General features: G+C 42.6%; 1 protein-coding gene across 1 annotated transcript in view; it reads right to left on the bottom strand.

The window, feature by feature from the left end:
- The window catches only part of LOC146808860 (phospholipase A2 inhibitor and Ly6/PLAUR domain-containing protein-like), a 157,116-nt gene that overhangs the window by 20,140 nt on the left and 114,131 nt on the right, over window positions 1–22,845 (bottom strand). The window contains exon 4 of the mRNA XM_085614246.1: window positions 19,392–19,538. Within this exon, the coding sequence (XP_085470372.1) occupies window positions 19,392–19,538 (147 nt within the window). The remainder of the gene's footprint in view (window positions 1–19,391; window positions 19,539–22,845) is intronic.

Below are 22,845 nucleotides of genomic sequence, written 5' to 3'. Positions count from 1 at the left end.
CGAGCGGTGGGGCTGTGTGTTCCGGACTTTTTAGTCGGATTACTGCCGAAGTAAGTGCCGTCACGCTAGTTTAGTAGGATTTGAACTTATGTTTACCGTCTGCCCCCGATGAGTTCTTTAAGGTTATTGGTTTCTTGCCTCTCTAGGTAGCTATTCCATTGAAAAATAAAACAAGTTGTCGACATATAGTGTCATCAGGAAGGACTTCCTGCTGGAGGAAGGTAAGCCCCCTTTGACTTAGTACCCCCGAGTGTATTCCCCTCAGTAATATTAATTGTGCCGCCATGTGTGTTTAGCCTCTTGTTTCCTTGTTGATAGGTTCGGCATCTTTTGGGTATCTGGGGACCCGGATGACCCGTACGTACGAGCGTCCTTTGGGCCACCTTATGCCCGTGAGTGCTATATGCTTGTTTAGACCTAGAGACACGTAGTAGTAGCACTCAGCATGCGTGCTTTTCGACGGTGGATTGTTGCCACGGGTGAGAGAACGTGAGATTGGGTTCCCCTGAGGTCCTTGTACTCCTTGTGGTTTATGCACCACCGGTGACGGTGGGCTGTGCACTGGGTCCGTGTTGTGACATCAGTTTCGCTAGTCTGAGATATTGACACACTGGTGGTTAGTAAATAATAGTCCCTTTGCTGTGAACATATAGATCCTCCTCGGGTGTTGCTTTTAGGTGTAAGTCCCCGGTTCACCTTTGTGCCCCTTGGTGACGGTCACCGACCACACACACCCCGCAGGGCGGCATGGAGAACTGCTACGACTTTGCTTGTGATTAAGTTCATGTGTAGGCAAGATGATTTATTTTGATATTTATATTTATATGTGTATATACTTCTTTTTTGTAGTGTGTGTACATTCTTTGTATTAACCCTGTCCTGAGGAGGCCGAGGAAAGTGTATGGCCGAAACGCAATTGCGTAGACCCGGTTATGAAGGAGGAGTCCTTGAAAATAAGCTCAGTGTGGTTACTCACCGTTTAGTGTGCTGAGAAAGTCCGACAATAATTTGTTGAGTCGCAGCGCACTCTGTGGACTACCTTCCAGTGGTTCGTCCTGAAATTATTAGGAGGACACTAATAGAAAATTATGTGTTTGTTTAGGGGTTAACTTATTTGTGTGTACAAGATTTTTTATGTATGTGATGTTCTGCACATGTTCAATTTATGTGTATATTTGTATTGTTGTATTTTTGCCCTGTTGCTCTCATCAAGGTCCGTTGTCATTTTTGATGCAGGAATGTCCAAATATTTTGATAAAATCTGTCTAGATTAATAAACTAGATGTAGAGTTAATTAGTGTGCTCTTGACCAAAGTTATTTCCTTATCTCTCCCTTTTGTACCATTTTTTGTTTGCACTTTATTGTTCCTTACCCAGGTATTAAAAGGGTCAATTGGGTATAACCCTGTTGTTTGCCAGATGTCTTTTACACTTTGTCAAGTGTGAGGTTGTGATTTAAAGTATTAGTATACGGTACATGACAAAATGTGTTAATCATCCTGCACTAAGTGACCTCTGATCATTGTTGGATTGTATACATTTATAGCTTCTGTTTTGTTTAAGTTTTTTTATGTGGAGTGTATGTAAACTTGATTTGTGTATAGAGAAATGTCTGAACCATACATGGTCAGTTACTCAGAAGAGGACATTAACAAGCTGAAACAGATCCCGTCATTATTAGGGGGTGACACTTCAGGGACTAGCAATCTGAATTATAATTCAGACAAAGGGGAACGCCTTATCCAACTCAAAAAGAAGAATACTAGGACCCAACTCCATGCCCAAGTATTGTTGGAATACCTCAAATCCAACACTATACCTGTAGGATTACAGGTTAAAAACATCCCAGTAATCTTCATAAACGATAAAGCATACCTGGTGGACTTCAGTGGTGTGGGAACTAAATGTTCACGCGATTGGATCGTGTTGTCAATTCAGACGGCATTAAGAATAAGCGAAGAAGAGTTAAAAGAAATCAAACAATTAGAAGAGGAAATTGGGGGAGACACCTCAATATCAGATGCGAAGGCACTGCTAGAAAGTATAGAGAGAACCTTAGCTGACTTCAAAACGCATACTGTAAATTTAAAAACATCAAAGGTGGTGAAAGATATTAAGAACTTTAAATTAGAGTGGGTTTACCCTTACCTGAAAGAAGATTTCTTTAAGAATAATAACCCCAGCAGTCTGAACCTACAATACAGAGGAAGGTCTCGAACTAAATTTGTGACCTTCTCCGAATCCTCGTCTTCCGATTCAGATCAAGGAAGCGGGTATTTCTATCCACCATATCCGCCACAGCAGCCGTACTATCAATATCCTAGAACCCAGCCCCCCCCTCCTTTTTTAGACAGAGGCGGGCACCGGGGACGGGGGTTCAGAAGGGGATGGCAACCCCCGCTTCAGCAGAATCAGGAACAGGGATTTTTCAGGACCCGACACAGAACTTACAGGAGGTAATTCTGAGTGATATGGAAGAGCATTATCCAGAGAGAGTCACTTTGCCAATTTATAATCTGTCGAAACATTCTTTATCAGAAACAGAAATAAAAGTATTGCAAAAGGGCTTATCCTTTGTCCCTACAGTGTTGCAGGATCCTGTTGCACCTAAAACTGAAGTTCTACAATTTCTCAGAAAAATTAGACTTAGGGTCTTTTTTTCAGAGTATAATGATACTGACGAGATCAATATCAGCGGGCTAAAGAAAAAATCCACTTTTTGCCCTCAACGCATGGCTATGCCTGAGGAGGTTTTAATGTTTGAAGATCAGGTCTTGCGGGAAGTTGATCAACTGAATACCAAACAAATCAGTTTCAAATCTAACTTTTCCAAACAAGAACTAGTGGCTTTAAAACAACTTGCTTTGAACCCTTTGACGGTCATTAAACCGGCCGACAAGGGTGGGGGGATCGTATTGTGGGACAGCGAACAATATGATGTGGAGATCCAGCGTCAACTGGATAATAGGGACCATTATCGTCTCATTATAAAGAATCCCACGGCCAGATTAAAAGCTCAAATATTACACCTGACTACTGAAGCAATGGACCTGGGTTTTCTTTGTAAAAAAGAATATGAATATCTTAACTTTACCGATCAAAAGATCCCCAACATATATGTATTGCCGAAAATACACAAAAACAGTTCCCATCCTCCCGGGAGACCCATCATTGCCTCCTGTGGGTCCGTGTTGGAGCCACTGGCAAAATACATAGATGTATTTCTGAAGCCATTTGTTCCTCTTACAAAAGCATATATCAGAGATACCATGGACTTCATTTCCAAAATTGAACTCTCAATGTTCGACGGAACCCAGCAGTTGCTGGTTTCCTTCGACATTGAGAGTTTATATACTAATATACCACAAGACGAAGCCTTGATAGTTATGCGGGTGGTACTTAATCAACGGCCCCGACCGCATCAGGTGCCCACTGAATTTTTAGTTGCCCTAGCCCAGATTTGTTTAAAAAATAATTTCTTCACGTTCAAAACAGATTTATTTTTACAGATTAAAGGCGTAGGGATGGGGTGTTGTTTCGCCCCAGAAATTGCTAATTTGGTTATGAATCAATTTGAAATCTCACACATCTTTGATGACCTGTCCCCCTTTAAAGATCATATCCTGAGGTGGGTTCGGTTTATAGACGATGTGTTTATGATATGGAAGGGTACACAGGATCAGCTGACACAATTCCACTTTTGGCTTAATGCAAGGACACCAGATTTAAAATTCACGATGTCATCAAGTGATAAACGTATCAACTTCCTGGATGTGTGGATTTTTGAAAAAGAGGGTAAACTGGAGGTGGACTTGTTCATCAAGCCCACCGATAGGAACACACTATTAGATTATACCTCTGGACATCCACGAAATCTCAGAGACAACTTGCCCTACGGCCAATTTTTGAGAGTGCGACGTAATTGCACTAATAAAGATGATTATTTCAGAAACGCCAAAATGCTCCAAAAAAAACTTATAGCACGAGGGTACCCAAAGAAATTGGTGAAGGGAGCATTAAAGAGAGCTTGGTACACCCCGAGGGAAACACTCCTTGTACCCAAAACGAAACAGGAAAATGATAAAATGGTATGTGTCCTTACATTCAACCCTAAGGCTAATAAGACCAAGCAGATTATTCTAAGAAACCTCAAATTGGTGGAACATTTGAATATCTCTAAGCCATTATTTGCGTTCCGCAGAGGGAAGAATCTTAGAAATCATCTAGTCAAAGCCACCCGCCTTTCCGTGGTACCCACTGACCTGAGAGGAATGATGGGCCTTCCGGCACTCACCGGACATTTCCGGTGCAATGGATGCGGGGTATGCACGCAAACAAAAAATTCTAAGTGTGTGGAAATCAATAAAGTAGTGCATTCACAGCTAAGTTTTTCCAATTGCAACACCAAAAATGTGGTGTACGCAGTCACATGCCCGTGCGAAAAAACATACATTGGACAGACGACTCAGGCCGTAAAGATGAGGATTTTACAACATAAATCCCGTATACGATGTGGAACCATAGGGGCCCCTATGGTACAACATTTCATTGAAATGAATCACAATGAAGATGAACTGTACTGGACAGTGTTAGTGGTGGTGAAAGCATCCACTAAAACAGCACTACAAAATAAGCTTAATCACCTTGAGGCACGTATGATCGAACGTTATCATACATCCAGATTAGGTCTAAACGACCGCGATGAAATCTGGGCGTTGATATAAGTACCATAGTCCCGTACCACTGTCTTTTGATACTGAACCTAGTATAGGGTTAGGGGTCTTGCATTACAAGGTCCTGACTAGTGCGAATGCCCTATTACATTTCCCGTTACACATTTTAGTAATGTTTTTATCTATTCGTTTTTTAGTTTTGTATTAATAGATTGTGCATTGATCAAGCACTGTCTGTGCGGTCTCCTGTGTTGCCCGTGGAGAGTAGTTGGCGGTGGTGGTGCCTTGTGGGATGTCGACCCCTAGATGTTGGACATACGGTCTTGTCCCCAGTGTCAGACTCAGTATACAGTATGGGAATACCTCCCTTCAAGGCAGTGCTGTGACTGTGTTGTCCCTGGGTTGTACTTCTATCTCTGACGACCTGATGTTTTTTTCTTGATTCATACCCCAGAGGTAGATGGTAGCGCCAGTAGAGATGCACCCCCTGTTAAGATGACCGATGTGTTTTCTTCTTTGATTTGCACTTCAGAGGTAGAGGGTAGCGCTAGTTTAGACATACCCCGTGTTAAGATGGCCGACACGTTTTGAATTCTAGTGGAATCCTTTCTCTATGTTTACTCCCCTCGACCAGCGCCGGAAATATAGTAACAGGTGCTCCTTGCTGCCTCACGCAGACCGGCGTCTTGGGGATTGTCGAGCGGTGGGGCTGTGTGTTCCGGACTTTTTAGTCGGATTACTGCCGAAGTAAGTGCCGTCACGCTAGTTTAGTAGGATTTGAACTTATGTTTACCGTCTGCCCCCGATGAGTTCTTTAAGGTTATTGGTTTCTTGCCTCTCTAGGAAGCTATTCCATTGAAAAATAAAACAAGTTGTCGACATATAGTGTCATCAGGAAGGACTTCCTGCTGGAGGAAGGTAAGCCCCCTTTGACTTAGTACCCCCGAGTGTATTCCCCTCATTAATATTAATTGTGCCGCCATGTGTGTTTAGCCTCTTGTTTCCTTGTTGATAGGTTCGGCATCTTTTGGGTATCTGGGGACCCGGATGACCCGTACGTACGAGCGTCCTTTGGGCCACCTTATTCCCGTGAGTGCTATATGCTTGTTTAGACCTAGAGACACGTAGTAGTAGCACTCAGCATGCGTGCTTTTCGACGGTGGATTGTTGCCACGGGTGAGAGAACGTGAGATTGGGTTCCCCTGAGGTCCTTGTACTCCTTGTGGTTTATGCACCACCGGTGACGGTGGGCTGTGCACTGGGTCCGTGTTGTGACATCAGTTTCGCTAGTCTGAGATATTGACACACTGGTGGTTAGTAAATAATAGTCCCTTTGCTGTGAACATATAGATCCTCCTCGGGTGTTGCTTTTAGGTGTAAGTCCCCGGTTCACCTTTGTGCCCCTTGGTGACGGTCACCGACCACACACACCCCGCAGGGCGGCATGGAGAACTGCTACGACTTTGCTTGTGATTAAGTTCATATGTAGGCAAGATGATTTATTTTGATATTTATATTTATATGTGTATATACTTCTTTTTTGTAGTGTGTGTACATTCTTTGTATTAACCCTGTCCTGAGGAGGCCGAGGAAAGTGTATGGCCGAAACGCAATTGCGTACACCCGGTTATGAAGGAGGAGTCCTTGAAAATAAGCTCAGTGTGGTTACTCACCGTTTAGTGTGCTGAGAAAGTCCGACAATAATTTGTTGAGTCGCAGCGCACTCTGTGGACTACCTTCCAGTGGTTCGTCCTGAAATTATTAGGAGGACACTAATGGAAAATTATGTGTTTGTTTAGGGGTTAACTTATTTGTGTGTACAAGTCTTTTTATGTATGTGATGTTCTGCACATGTTCAATTTATGTGTATATTTGTATTGTTGTATTTTTGCCCTGTTGCTCTCATCAAGGTCCGTTGTCATTTTTGATGCAGGAATGTCCAAATATTTTGATAAAATCTGTCTAGATTAATAAACTAGATGTAGAGTTAATTAGTGTGCTCTTGACCAAAGTTATTTCCTTATCTCTCCCTTTTGTACCATTTTTTGTTTGCACTTTATTGTTCCTTACCCAGGTATTAAAAGGGTCAATTGGGTATAACCCTGTTGTTTTCCAGATGGTACACTCCACACACACTCCATCCCTCAGAACCCAAATTAAGTTTGCTGCCATCTTGAAAATGTTTAAGGTTAAAAAGCATAGTTCTAGGAACCTTTACCCCATTGGTTAGGGATGCCCCAGGGTCATTTGTACCCACTAGCTCATGCCAGGCATACATTTAGCATCTCCAAGCAGCCTCTTCAGAACACTCCTGGACCTGAGGGAGATCACAAGATGACTGAATCTGCTGTCTGCATACAGAGAGGAACCTGGAAGACTGGAGGACCTCTTATCTCTCTCTTATCCAGGACAAAGTGGACTCCAAGTGTCCAAAGGGCAGACAGTGGACCTCCAGCTACAGGATTCAACAAACTACAAGTGGCCTTGTTTATGCTTCCCAGCTGATCAATGCCAACTGGGTCTTGACTGGCTTGAAACCCAGTGAGTCTCTAAGGGCCATCCCTGAGGTCACTTGAGGCTTTAGAAATGTACTCCTGTTTGGCTTGGGACTTCAAGGACCAAAGTTAAAAGGAATATTCTTTGACCAGGGAGAACCTGGTTAGTGTATCTGACCTGTGCTCCATTGCGTTGAACATCAAAGTTTCCCTAGGATCTGTTCCACATTAACCGTTGACCATCATTGGCACTTTTATTTACTTTAGTTTGGGATTGTTATTGTTTAGCATTTTGAGTTTATTACTGTTTTTAAAACTTCATGAATACATTGGTTCCAGGGGGTTGAGCACAAGTTTATTTAGTGTGTTTAGTGGTTTGCCCTGACAAGGGATGCGATTATTACTTGAGGTGGTACTTACCCTCCCAAACTAAGCTTTATGACACAGCCACCAGTGTATATGACTTTATATGGGATTAAGTTGGGCTGTATGGCAGATACTTCATAAAGAGTCACATATTTTTGCTAGTGTTTTGGGTTAGAGGTTGGAACCAACATTGAGCCAAATCCACTTTCCTGATACACATATGTTCAGTCACTCCATATGCATAGAATCGGTGTCCTCACTTATTTACAGGCAGATGTCAACACCTGATATAATACATGTACTACCATAACACAAAGTAAAGTAATTAAGCAAGTTGTACATTATTTTAAACCAGCAAACTTGAAACATCAGTTCCCTGTTTCATAGGATCAATAAAGCACAGCATCCTTTTTTACGTCTCGTGACCTGCATTGCACTGCGCAGCAGTGCTCGCGCAGGCGAGAGTCCTTTTGTCCGGGGTTCAGAAATGGACCCTGGAATCGCACGCGCTCGTGCGTGTGTTTTCTGTTTTGGGGTCTGTAATTGGGCTCTTAGTGTGTGTTTTTTGTTTTAACAGAGCACGCAATAGGCCAAAGGCGGGCGCATTGCTCCGTCCACGGCCTATTGGTGTCTGTTACGCGCCCCAAAGCCCATATGTTTTCAATTATCGTGCCCAGACACGGGCGCGCAATTTTTTTTTTTTCTTCAGTGCCGCTTGTATTTTCTTGCTCGCGGCTTATGTGTTTTTCGTTTTTACAAAATATTGGCATGTACCGTCTTCAGCGGTAGCGTTATATTGCAGAGTGCCGTCTCGCTCTTCTGAGCGTCCACACCGAGAAGCTGTTCTGAAAACTGCCATATTACTGCTCTCGGAGCAGTGGGCGCGAGAGCAGAGCACTGAAAAGGAGCGAGCCTAACTCTGTTTTAATGTGCGGCCCATGGTTGCTTGGATACCGTCCGTGACCTGGAAACTGCAAGGTCTACTTTCGAACACGTTTTGTTGATGTTGCATCAGAATTGATGAACAAGGAACCGGGAAAGAATCTGCTGGACAGCAAAGTGAGTGTTGAGCGCGTTTGAAAATGGGGATGGGGGCTTTGGAGTGCTTGGATGGTGTGAATTCAGTGTCACCGGCTGCGAATACCGGGGTCTTTGACGCCTCTTGTACACATAGTATGTAGTGCCACCTGGCATTTACTGGACATCAGGGCACTCTCCTGGTCCCCCCCGGCCCCCCACCACCTTTTAGAGTCAGACGGAGATCGAAGTATGTGTAGTTGGTGAGTTTATAATACCGAAACTGAGGTGCACCAGCACTTTTGAAGGTGCTCTTGGCCCGCTATTTTTTGTAGATCCCAAGATGGAAACCTGAGAACAAGGGAGGCTCTCACTCTGTTGCTTAATAGTTGATCAGGATGCTTTAGATCGTTATGTCTCTATTTTTTGTTCCATTTATATACTGGCTGTGATTTTTTCACATTCGTGGAAGATGTGGGACTTTTATTTCCCTTAAAGGATCAATGAGATTTTTCCAAGTGTGACGCAGTTTCAGAGTTATCACAGAAAGTGCAGCAGGATCCCTGTCTGGAATCGCCTCACTGTCCTTTAAATTTAAGACCCCTTTCCCACCAATCCTTTTTGCAGGGACACTGACTATTTGATGTTAAATAGTTTTTCCCTGAAATTCTTAGGACCAGAGCAATTCCTTGTGTTTTTGTATGAGAACCATATATTAACAGTGATGCCAGCCCGCATGCTCAGTTGCTATCTTTACTGAGAGATATACCGAGCATCTACTTGAATGGGTTCACACACTAGGCATCTTTCCTTCGGCCTAGACAGGCTTTAGTCAGGGAATAGAATCACTGGACAATGTAGCATACGATGGAGAGAGAGGATGCTTATTGGCCAAGATGGCAAGGCCTTCCTGGTTGACTGGCATTCCCAGTGCATTTTAGGAGAATCTTTTTGGCCTAGATACTTGAGCAGGCACTATAGTCAAAAGCCTAGCAAGGCAGCAGGGGAGTGAGTCGAGATTGTGTCATTGCACTGCTCCTCTTTGTGATTTATGCGGGTGACCAATCAGTCTAAGTTGATTCCTCGCTTCTGAAGTTGAGCTGACCTAGAACCTATGGTTTTGGCTCTTCAAGGAAGTCTGTACCGACTCTAAGCACATAATGCCAAGGGAATTACCTTTCTGTAAATCACATGAAGACCAGGCTGCTTTTGGCGTTTGGGGAGCCAAAAACTAGTAGTAGTCAGCCAGTGCAATTTTTTTAATTTTACATTTTATATAGTGTCACTCTACCTGTGAAATGGGGTTAATGCACTTTACAATGAACAAACAACAATTTTCTTTACATTTAGGGAATAAAATGAAGGGAAGAGAGAATTAATTAAATGATCGTCAAGTACATCATTTGAGTGCAACATCTTCTTCCAAAAAGGTAGGAATGGATAATGAGACGTGTGTGGTTGTGTGTGTAGTTGTGTGTGTGGTTGTGTGTGTGGTTTTGTGTGTGGTTGTGTGTGTAGTTGTGTGTGTGTGTGTGTGGTTGTGTGGGTGGCTGTGTGTGTGTAGTTGTGTGTGTGGTTGTGTGTGGTTGTGGTTGTGTGTGTGGTTGTGTGTGTGTGCTTTTGGTTGTGTGTGTGGTTGTGTGTATGTTTGTTTGTGAGTGTGGTTGTGTGGTTGGGTGTGGTTGTGTATGTGGTTGTGTGTGTGCTGTGTTTGTGGTTGTGTGTGTGGTTGTGTGTGTGTGTGTGTGGTTGTGTGTGGGTGTGTGTTTGTGTGTGGTTATGTGTGTAGTTGTGTGTGTGTGGTTGTGTGTGTGTGGTTGTGTGTGTGTGGTTGTGTGTGTGGTTGTGTGTGTTTGTGTGGTTGTGTGGTTGTGTGTGTGGTTGTATGTGTGGTTGTGTGTGTGGTTGTGTGTGTTTGTGTGGTTGTGTGTGTGGTTGTGTGTGTGTGTGTGGTTGTGTGTGTGGTTGTGTGTGTGTGGTGTGTGTGGTTGTGTGTGATTGTGTGTGCATGGTTGTGTGTGTGTTGTGTTTGTGGTTGTGTGTGGTTGTGTGTGTGTGTGATTGTGTGTGTGTGTGGTTGTTTGTGTGGTTGTGTCTTTGTGTGTGTGGTTGTGTGTGTGTGTGTGGTTGTGTGTGTGGTTGAGTGTGTGTGTGGTTGTATGTGTGGTTGTGTGTGGTGCTGGTTGTGTGTGTGGTTGTGGTTGTGTGTGTTGGTGTGTGTGTGGTTGTGTGAGTGGTTGTGGTTCTGTGTGTGGCTGTGGTGGTTATGTGTGTGGTTGTGGTGGTTGTGTGTGTGGTTGTGTGTGTATAGTTGTGTGTATGGTTGTGGTTGTATGTATGGTTGTGGTTGTGTATGTGGTTGTGGGTGTGTGTGTGTGTTGTGTTTTTGGTTGTGTGTGTGGTTGTGTGTGTGGTTGTATGTGTGTTTGTGTGTGTGGTTGTGTGTGTGTGGTTATGTGTGTGGTTGTGGTTGTGTGTATGGTTGTGGGTGTTGTTGTGTGTGTGTGGTTGTGTGGTTGGATGTGCTTGTGTGATTACACATCACATATTTACACTGTATTCAATACAACATAAATACACTTCATATACCACTCAGTACTACATAATTGCACATCACATAATTACTCTCTACTTAATGCAAGATAAATACACTCCACACAATACCACTCTGTGCCACATAATAACACAAAACATAATTACACTGTACTCAATGCAACATAAATATACACCTTTCACTCAAGTTCATGCCATATAAAAAACAATTGCAATGCAATAGGTTTCATATTACTGAATCTTTGAGCTGCTATTGGTGTTGCATTATTATTAGCAATGCCAACAGCTCAAACTTTAATAATGCGAGACCTATTGCATTAAAAATGCTTGTTTTTTAATGTTGTTTTTCACCAAATTGGATGGAATGAACCTTAGCTCACCCGGCAATTTTATTTTGTGTAAGTTTCCATCAAAATGTCCTTGATTTTAGGAGCACTGAGTATTTATATGTTTCTATGGAGTCTTCTGGAGCCTCTGGGATCATTCAATGCCATTACTGAGTAAGCATGTGTTCAGACATATTTGAGGGAATATATTTTATGCAAGTGCTCTAACCTGTGTCTTAGACTCTGTGATCAGCTGTGCTGTAGAGTGCAGCATTTATTAATGTATTTATTTTTATTTTTAAAGATTTATAAAGCTCAAACATGACCCAGACGGGTATCAGAACACTGTACAAAGTAACGTTAGTATGAGTACAACAACAAAATGGAACAAGAGAGATAACTTAAGAACCAAAAGGTCAAAGGGGAAACCACACAAGGTCAAAGGTGGGCATGTGGAGTTAGCCAATCTAGTGGGACTCGTAAGGTTTTAGCAGATCAAAAGGACAAGTAAGAGAAACATAAATCCAATTGAAACCACACATTAAAAAGAGTATCCAGATTCCAGACAGGAGAAAGAAGTAAATTGAGGTGATATCTGCGTTAATGCTGTTGAAGGTCTTTCAGGAGTATCCATTGGACATGTTTTTTGAAAGAGGCAGTAGATGGATTGGTTCTGATCTTGGGGGGTAGAGTGTTTCATATTCTTGCAGCAAGTCCAGAGAAAGTCTGATTCTTTTCTCATTGAATTTAGGAGGTTTCAATAGTTTGTTAGAGCTTCTTAAGTTACAACTTGAGCCAGATAGCTCAAGATTTTTTGCCAGGTAAATGAGGGTGTTGTAATAAATAGCTTTGTGCGTCAGGCAAGTTATCTTGAACTGGATCCTGGCTTCAAAGGGTAGTGAGTTTAGTTGGATTAGGTCTGGTGTCTGGTGTGATGTGGTCATGTTTTCTGGAGTCAGCAATGAGTCTAGCCAAAGCGTTCAGAGTGGCTCTAAGCAGAATCAAACTAGTTTTAGGTAGCCCATCAAGGGTCACAAACCATAGTAAAAGCGAAAGATAACTAGGCATTGAAAAGCTGGCTGGATGTCCTCAGGTAGAAGGAAAGGCTGGATTTTATTGAGGGTGTTGAGCTGAATATTGAATATTGAATATTGTCTCCCCTAATAGTTGCACTGATGTGATCTTGCATATTTAGATATTTGTCCAAGGTTATACCTAAAGATTTTGCCGAGTCAAAAACATGAGGAGTGCAGTTAAGCGCAGTAAGATGTTTGAGCCAGTCCAGGGTGGGTGGGTGCAGAGTGGTTGCGGGGGGCAATCAGAAGGAATTCAGTTTTGAGTATATTCAACATTAGATGGTTATGAGTTAACCATTGTTGAGTTTTTAGGAGTGTATCATTTAGAGTTTTTAATTCACCTGGAGAGGAGATCTTCATATATAGTTAAGTGTCATCAGCATACATATGGGAATGGATGTTAGAGTGGTTCAGAATATCGGAGAGCAGTTCCATAAAAAGGTTGAAATGAGTGGAAGAAAGTGCAGAGCCTTGAGGTACTCTAATGGTGACAGGGCTACTCGTTGCAAGGGATTGGCTAACTTTGATTTTGTGGGTAAGGTTCTGTAAGAGGCAAACCAGTTTAAGACAGGGCACAAAATTCCCATCCTATATTTAAGAAGAGCAATTAGGTTTTCTTATTTGATGGTGTCAAATACTGAGGACAGGTCAAGAAGGATCAGAAGAGAAGGGACATTTTGACCAAGGGATCTCAAGGCGTAATCAACAATGTGAGTTAGTGCTGTTTCAGTACTGTGCCCCGCCCTGAAACCCGATTGGTAGAGGTCAAGGAGCTGAATTTTCTCAATATTGTTCCAGAGCTGCAAGTGGATGCATTTATCAAGCAGTTTAGCCAGAGTAATGACGCTGGTTATCAGACAGAAGTTGTTAGGATCAGCTAAATCGGTATTGGGCTTCTTTGGGATGGTACTGACTTGACCCAACTTGGGCAATCTGGAATCCTCCCATGTAAGAGGCATTCTTGGATGATCCGGTACCACAGTGGGAGGATGGCCAAATTGAGATCTTTAAAAAACGTTTCCGGTAGTGGATCGCTGAAGTGATTGGCAGGTTTTAAGGACGCCATAGATTGGCGCAGCTCCATGTCATCTGGAAGAAGAGAAGTATTCTATGATGCGTAGTTTTTAGTGGTGCATGTTATGTGGTAGAAAGGTGCACTTGCTGCAGAAGGTTCCGTAGGTTCCATTGATGAAGCAAGGGAGTTCAAACGGCGCAAATTTGGAGTGGTTGGTTGCAGCTCAAGTTCAATTTTCCTTGCCTTTTCAGAGAAGTGTGCTAAGAAGTCCTCCCCACTAGGAAAAGAGGTTCTCTGTGCCATGCTATGGTTGGTAGAGTATTTAGCTTGCTGTTTGATGATTTCAAAGAGTTTCCTGGGTCTGAGTTTCGCACTGTCAAGCTGAGCCCTGAAATGGTTGGTTTTAGCATTGTGAATATGGTTGTTGTATGTGCTTCCCATCTGCCTTAACAGGCAGAGTTTCTCTAAAGTCTCTCTGAAAGCCTAAGTTTGTGACGTTCATCATTTAAATCATGGTTTGGATTGTTTGATTAGAATCCTCTTGAGTTGCTTTGGAGCAATAGAGTCGAAAATACTAGTCATAGAGTTAATGTAGTGATCACTCAGGTTGTCCAGTTTGGTCATGTTAGGGGGTGGCTGAAGACTATTCTTGCTAATGGATGTTAGATCACTAATGTTGATGTCCCCAAGGTTACAAGATAGTTGTTTGGTTTCATGTGGTTGCCCCGGTCTATGCATGACCTTTTCTAGTATGCGGAAGGATATTTGGTGATGATCCAACCAGTCACAGGGTAAAATGTTGTCAAGTTGAATGATGTTGTCTTTCACTGTAATAAGGTCAAGGGTGGGGCCGTTGTTGTGGATAGGTCCTTTCTAGACCTGGGTGAAATAGAGGTCAGAGAGGAAGGCTTTAAATGAGCATATTAAAGGATCTTCAGTGTTGTTCCAATGAAGATTAAAGTCTATGAGGAAGATATGGCTGTGTTGGTCCGAGCATGAGGTGATGGACTCCATAATTTGCTCAATGAAGAGAAGATTATCCCCTGGGGGTTGATAAATAGTGTGGAGCACACAGACAATCTTGTCGTTGTTCCACATTTTGGTGACTATTTGCTCACAGGAAGACATCAGAGCATTTTGAGTTTGTTTCAACATTAGACTGGAGCGATGTATGCAAGCAATGCCCCCCCCCCCCCCCCAAATTTTAACAGGTCGATTGCACCTGATAATGTTCTAATCAGGTGGGATTAAGATGTCAAGAATTGGAGAAGAGGCGTCATTGAGCAAAGTTTCAAAAAGGATCAGGAGGTCAAAGTTCTGAGAAATGATGAGGTCTGAAATATCTGCTGCATGTTTCACAGCAGATCTGCAGTTGAGAAGCAATGATTTGATGTGTGAGTTGGTCATGACTGCTTCACTGTGAGACGTATTGATCTGAAGTAGGTTTTTCCTATTTACAGATCTTAGGTTCACACTAGGTTCTCTACCGGGGTCAGAGGAGATAATTGGGATGTTGGTTGTAGTGGAGTCTGAGGGGTTAAATCCAGAGCCATTGTACGAAATGGGAAGAGCAAGAGGGTTGTCATCCGACAACTGATGAGGTCAGCCATCTTCTCTTCAATGTAAGGGAAGCTATTTCAGTCAGTGGCCGGCCTAGAGTACAATAATGGGTAAGTCCCCTTGGGAAGAGCGGTCTTGGATGGCAGAATAAATCCCTTATATTTCAAAAAGAGGTGACAGAGTGCACTCCTTGTTATCACAAGTATTCATTGTCTTTAGTTAATCCAATTTTCTCTTTTTTGCGTGCAGCCCGGGGTCGTGGTAAGCCCCTCCACCACGTATGCTAATAATTTGTCAAAGAACTGGAGCGGAGTTCCGCCTATTATTTCGTGGTATTCCAAACTTTCTTCGTACTTTCGTTTTTTATCCTGTCACATGAGAGGCATCTGTTGCATTAGAAATATTTGAAGATATGATGCCTCTCATGTGACAGGATAAAAAACAAAAGTACGAAGAAAGTTTGGAATACCACGAAATAAATGGATTTAAACAATAGGAAAAAAGTGCGTGATCTTTGTAATGCTGCAGGTATTAAGTTGTGTGTCCGGGATAGGAGCGGAGCTCCGCTCCAGTTCTTTGACAAATTATTAGAATAAATCCCTTACAACCGTCTCTGGGGGAGATAGTGTCCCTCCTGAGATTTAATTTAATGTCCACTAACGAGTGAGGACTGGCATAGAGGGAAGTAGGACTGGATGTGGGAGGATGTAGAGATAATTCTCGATTAGGATTGGTGGTGGACAAGGTGATTTTATCCAAAGAGATGGGGGACGCACTCGGGGAGGAGATAGTAAGGTGTGGGTAAATCGGAGAAGTACTAGGGAAAGAAGCTGGGAGCAGGGACATCAAGTTGGTAGTACAGGAGCCAAGGTTTGAATTATATGGGTTGTCAGGGTTAGGTATGTGAGTATTAAGCTCACCCTCTGTGAAGAGGGAAAGGACAGACTGGTTCATAGGGAAAGAGGGGGAAGCAGAGCTGGAGGAAAGGGGCAGAAGGAACCAAAGGTTCAGCATTAGTGGGAAGACCGATATGATGATGACTTACAGGATTTGAGTAATTAAGTGTATTTTTAATCCTCATAAATATTCTGCCAAAGCTCTTAGATTCAGGTCGGAGGCTTGAATGAGGATTTTACTATTATTGTATAGGGAGATGTTCAGATCAGTATGAAGGACAGGAGAGAGTAGTATAATTATACAGAAACTGTGGGATGTTTTGCTCAGCGGTTTGGAACAAAGTGAAGAGGTTAGAGCTTTTCTTCATTGAGCTCTTCTGGTAGTGTAGAAAATGAGGCCAGTAACCACTGTATCGTTTGCAGTGTAAACGTAAGTGTCGGAGATTAGTGTTTCTGGACATCTTTTAAGCAGATTGTGCTTGAAGGACTTTGCCACTTTCTTCGAGAGGTGGGGGTAGACAATCTTAAAAGCATTCAGTCCTACCTGAACGAGGAGGTCAGAGGAGCTATTAGTAGGTTGATCCATGGCGAGGATAACGTGCAGAATAAAGGTAATAATGGAGGTGAGGTAGTCCAATTTTAGGGGAGCAACAATCCAATCAAGGGTTCGAGGTACGGCTGACCAGTACTCCTGTCAACAAGAGCTAGTCGTTGAACTGACATTCCAGGGCAGTGCAAAATTGCACCTTCATAAGAGATCAACAGCACTAAGGAAGATGACACCAGAGGGAAGTGAAATGTATCAGCTTAAGCTACAGAACAGAGAAAGGTTATTATAAAGGCATTACATATAGAAGGAGGTCTAGAGTGGAGAATTTCCATGAATTCTATAGTCAAGTTGGGATAGCACCCACAGCTGGAACAAGGGTTCAACATCAAGTGTGCAATCAACAAGTGAATTGACGGTAGTGAAAACAAAATGATTTGCTTACCTGTGCCACATTTTATGGTGAAGGATTCTCCTAGATAGTTGTGTTTCCATTATAGTTGTTACCAGCATTAGCACTGATCAGTTTAATTGCTTTTTAAGAGCTCCTCTCATGGATATATTATTAGGTCCAAAAATCTCTGCTATAAGCTGCTCCGTTCCTGAGAGAAGATCTCTGACGTTTGACCAGGAAAACCTGGAATGCAGCTGATGAAGCACCATGCTTTTACTGGCAGCACTTACCTCTTAGGCCAACATCTTTTTTATAAGGAAACATTGTTTGAGCATTTGAAAATGGATAACACATTTAGATGCAACATATCAGTCACATTGGATCAATACAAGGATGATACGTTATGCACAATAACATATCACGTTATTCACCCAATTTGATGTTTACAGAGCAGCCTTAATACAGTGGCAGTCTGTGTATTATGTTATTGTTTAACAATTCCAAGGCGGCCAACCCATTGCTTCTAAATGTGGCATCCATCTTCGCTCCATAACCCCTTCAGCGCGGCGCGGATTTCCGCGCTGAGCTGAAGGTTCGGTGCGCGGGTGGGGCCATGACGGAGCGGTTCCGTCATGCGCACAGCGCAACCGACGCGCATGACGGAACCGCTCCTTCATGCGCATCGAAAGGGTTAAGTAATCTTACATTACGCACAATCCCATTCCTGTATGACTGCTCACTGTAATCTTTAAATTGTTACTAATTTCTTATTGCAGACATTTGCACAATGCCTATAGGTTTTTTTCTACTTTTATTCTCTTAATGTATTTGTATATGCTTGTCAAGTGTGTATGTGTTTGTGCGTGTTTTATTGCAGTTGGTTGAGGGGATGCATTATGAGTTACTGTTTGCCTAAATTCACCAATGATTAAATAGGCAATTTAAGGTTGCCACAATGGTAGCAACTCATTGCATGATGGAATCACCAATGCATTTACCATGCATGCCTTTACAACACAGTCACTACTTTGACTGGAATGTTACCACATGTTCCATTACCACACAATTCATTATGACTTGCTTTAGGGGAGCACTGGACTTTTGAATATTACAAATTACTATTTCACCTCAGTGGGTGTTTGAGTAGCGAAGGTGTGGGACTTAAAATCTGCTTTCCCAAAAGCATGTCATTGTAATGGCTTGTGTGGAAAAGGAACGCGTGGTGATAGTGACTCCATTGTAAAGGCTGGTCGTGTTCTGCCTGATATTTTCACCTCACCAGCCTCAGAAATTAATTAAGCTACTTCAGAGTTGAGTGACTGTAAAAAAGATCCCATTTAATCTTCAAAGTGTTGCTTGATCAGGTCTTTGATGGTGATTACAAGAATTCTTGGCTCATGTTTTATATAGTCCTTATTGGCAAGTGCTGCTCCTGAAGTTTGGTCTTGCAGGGAACAGAGATGCGTTTCTGCTACCAGCAAAATGTATCACATCTGTCCAACTTTTTATTTTCTGTTGAATTCAGGGTTTGTCAATTTATGAGCTACTTAGAAGAAGTATTTCTAGATTACATTTTCTGAGCCTTAAGTAGTCAATTCCTTTGAACCAGAAATGTGTCTTTTTTAAACTAAATGTCCTATTTCCAAAGATCTGGTCTTACCTCTAAGACCATTTCAGTTAGGCATCTATGGAATTTCATTAGATAGCTGAGATGTATATTGTTCATTCTTTGTGGAGAAATGTTGCAGACTTTGCCATGTATCCTTGTGTCAACAAAAACAAACAATAATTGAGAAAGTCCCCCTCCTGCCATAATGAAGAGTTCTTACCCTGTGGTCATTTTGAATGATAAGGGTGACAAAAATAACACATCAAATAAGGGTAAGAAGTTTCCTAGGTTTTGAAAGGATATTAGCTCTCTCCATAAACACTATTCAATATTGCTTTACCAATGTATCTAATCATGTAAGTCAGCCTCAGTTCCATTATGAAAGGCAGATGCCTTTGATGACCACACATTTCCATCTGTAGGAACATTAACAAATGTAGAGTTGAGGGTCCTGCAGACCTGCTGTTGGTTACTTTTCTTGAGGCATTATGATATAAATATGTCACATGCACATCAGCACCTTCACAGACCAAACTCCTCAAGCCTACATTTCAGACAAAATATGTATAAGGCTGCCCCTGTGGTAGAGAAACCTTCACAGTTTAAGTGATAAACATAAACTAGCTATAGCTGGTACTTCTCACTCTTTTAAGTGGCATTTAATAATATCTTGGAAGGTTACAGTTAAGGGTCCTCACCCTGAATGCCAAAGCATTAGGTACCACTTTGTACAAAAGGTGATGACTATGTGAAGATTGATGTTGTGGATTTGTACATATATCACTACTGTACAGTCAATTATTCTCGGCACATTGAGATCAAGAGGAAGGAATATAAAAATCACCTCTATTCAGAGGCACCTACCAGAGCGATAAAATGTTGCCGCCATGTAGATACAGTTGGTCATCTCCCCAACACATTCAACAAATCCATTGGCCTCACAGGTGAGAGCACCAGTCACATTACAGGTGGGGCACTTCACTCCATTCAGAGTGTTGTTTTTGGGTGGAACTGTACAATGCGTAAAGGGAAAGCAGATCTCTGTTGATTCTTAGGTTTTCCATACACATGTCTCAATATGCAACATATATTCCATAGAGCAGCATTTCCCACACTGTTGTTATGTGGTGAGTCACAAAAGATCCGGTACATATCACATTTAAAATTTGTGCTTGATTTGTACCTCACTCCTCCGTAGTCCTAATGGTAAAAATACTGTGTATACAAAGTAAATGCAACATGACACTAGCTGATAGGAGTGTTCATTTTCCCAGTGTTGTGTGTGTTCACAGCATCGTCCAAATTAAATCATGTTATAGCAGATTAATCGCTGACATAGCTAAAAGTGTTCATATTGCCCCATCTTCCACAAGATCAGAAATGGTAAGTATTTTTACCATTAGGACTGGGGGGAGTGAGTTGCAAATTTTTACACAAGCTTTCAGTGTGAGTGACTCTGACTCATTCCTACTGTCCTTCCAGCAGGACTGGCCTGCAAGTAATTAAAATAAATTGCCTGCATAGCTAGGTTCTGATCTGGCCCTGAGTAGAGGTATGTGTGGTTGACAAGACAAATACATTGCAGGCCGCAGCCCTGAACTGAGGCCGAGCCAAATGATCTGCAAAAACAACAGAAAAGCAGATTCTGCAAATTAGTCAAGGTTAAGAGTACTGTGCATCATCTATCAAAGGAGCTCAATTTTAGCTTGCTGTCCCAACAGGAATCAGAAGCAAACTATACCCACATTTTATTGTCTTTAATACAAGCTGAAGAAAGTCCATAAGGCTCAAAAGCCTGATTATGTTCTACCAGATTGTGCATGATCATGCCATAGCTCAACTCCTTGACAATGCCCATAGCGTCCCCATACACCAGGCAGCTGGGGACATTATTGCAGGCAGCAGATTCATTCCTTTTCTCTAAAAATCACCCTGCTTCAAGTCAGTTAGAGCTATGTATGTCACAAATGTCCTTTGTTCTAAAAATATGGTAGTGATTATAAATTGTTTATGAAGCACTACCGTAGAAGAATGATAGTGAGTTCTAAATGAGCTGTGCAAAGACTTGAATATAATATTAACACAAACAGACATCACAATACTGCCAGGTCTAGGATATACTGACTACATCACCTCTACCTTTTAGACAACGGAAGTATTGGTGTAGGAGCTCGGTTGGGGCAAGTAGTGATACTAAAAAAATCTAGGAACATCTGCAACACACAATCAAGAACAAGATACACTAATGAAGGGAGGCTAAAAATACATCCCCTCACTTTTTAATGCCAATTTTTAAGAATAACTCACCCAGGTTCTCTACCGTGTCAGTATCAACAAGAAAACTGTTGAAGAAAATCAGAACTGCTATTAAATAGGAGTGGGAGGAAATCCGTGGAATTCCTCAGAGTTACATGAATACTCATTCAGCATAGTTCTGCGATAGGCTGGAAATCAGAATGTCACGCTGCTCGTGCTGATTTATAGGACTGGGAACTTGTTCCTCGCTTAAAAATCAGTGTGTACAGCACCACGTGGTGTGCCAGAGAGCACTGCACCTCGAGTTTGTTTTGCTGCCAAATTTACAATTGATGGTTGGGAAATATACATAAGCCAACGGGGGATCCCTGCATATAGCATTTATAGACCTAACTTCGGCATTTGACTGCGTCAAGAGACCCAAGCTGTGGTCTATCCTCCTTAATCTGGGCATGGACGAATATTTGGTGGCTTTTTTACACTCCACCTATTCTAACACTACTGCTGAGGTGAGATATAATAAGGATGGCAGTGTGTCAGCCTCTTGAGCGGTCAAGAGACGGTCAGGCATGGGTGTATTTTGTCCCCCCTGCTGTTTATGCTTTACATCAATAGGATAGGGGCCGCCCTTTTGGCAACAAGTAACGATATCCCCAGGGACAGGTCCAAATGTATTTCTGCACTTCTCTCCACAGAAAACACAGTGTTGTTTGGCAGAACTGCTTTAGGTCCTTAAAAACTTTAAAATCCTTTTTTCTAAATCTCATTCCATGATGATCGCTACTCAGAAGGCTGTTAGGTGAAAGTTTTTCTACAGGGGCAGAATTATCAAATGTTTCAACTTACCCCTACATGGGTGTGCAGTTTGATGACAGTGGGTCGTGGGTTGCACAAAGAGCACACAAAAGAACGTTTGGCTAGGGCAGTGGGGGCAACCATGGACTTCGCAAAGAGATTAGGGGATAAGCCTGTACCTGCCCTGTTAAAGGTGTTTAGAGATAAATATATCCCAACGGCCATGTGGATGTGAGAGACTTGCAGGTAGTGGAAAACAAATGTATGCTTAGACTCCTTGCTGTCCCCCCCTGCACCCCTGCCATAATGATGCACGAGGAGCTTGGCCTGGGATACATTTCAGATCTTATCGCAGTCATGCCCTTAATGTGTTGGATGAGAATCTGGTCAAGTCCAGCTCCTACTTTAAATTAGCCCGTAATAGCAAACTTTATTGCACTTGAGGGGGCTCTGCGTTAAGTAAAATTATGGAGAAGAGGAGGCAGCTATGTGTCCCTGATTTGTATATGAACCACATGCCTTTACACCCTAGTGACATTAGTAACATTAAACATCTGTTTGTGGCTAGGCAGCGGGGAGAAAGGGAGGGTATGGAACCTGCTAAGCCCTCAGTGAGAATCAGAGGTGCAACTAGAGCCAAATTTCGGGGAGGGCTAAGAAAAAATTTCGGGGGGGGGGGGCTGAATCTTTTAAGCCATAGGCAGAGTGGAGCTGAAGGGGCTCTTAGAAGGTGTGAAACACCAGCGAGGCCTCATTAACATGCAAATGGTCTTTTCAAGACCTGTGAAGTGCTCGGGTGCGGCTGTGTGCGTGCCGGGAAGCTGTCTCATCCCGGGCTGCCACACACGACGGGGGGGGCTGAAGCCCTGTGAGTCCAATGGGTGTTGCGCGCCTGGTGAGAATCTATATTACACTGAGCTTAAGCTCGCAGGTGCGGCCCTATTTGTCTCTTTTGAACAATGTTCACCATTGCACTTGCTAACCAGATTTCGATTTAATTGTATACACTGGTTATTAGCCTTTCCAAAGGGCTTCTTGAAGCCAGGTGCCTTAAAGCCAGGTCCATGTACACTTTCTCTGGGCAGGACACCTTGCATTTTATATTTTTTTGCGAATTATATGGCACTTTGCGGAAAAACATTACCCTTCCGCTGCTTAGATCTAGCCATTTTGTTCAAGTTAGGCCTGCATTATTATATGCACAAATGCTTTCTTCTCCCTTGGTTTGCCTCGGAATTGCAACTGTATTATCAGGAGCAGTAAGACT

Source organism: Triturus cristatus, chromosome 7, assembly GCF_964204655.1.
Source record: "Triturus cristatus chromosome 7, aTriCri1.1, whole genome shotgun sequence".
Taxonomy (NCBI): Eukaryota; Metazoa; Chordata; class Amphibia; order Caudata; family Salamandridae; genus Triturus; species Triturus cristatus.
This window is presented reverse-complemented; position numbering and strand designations above follow the sequence as displayed.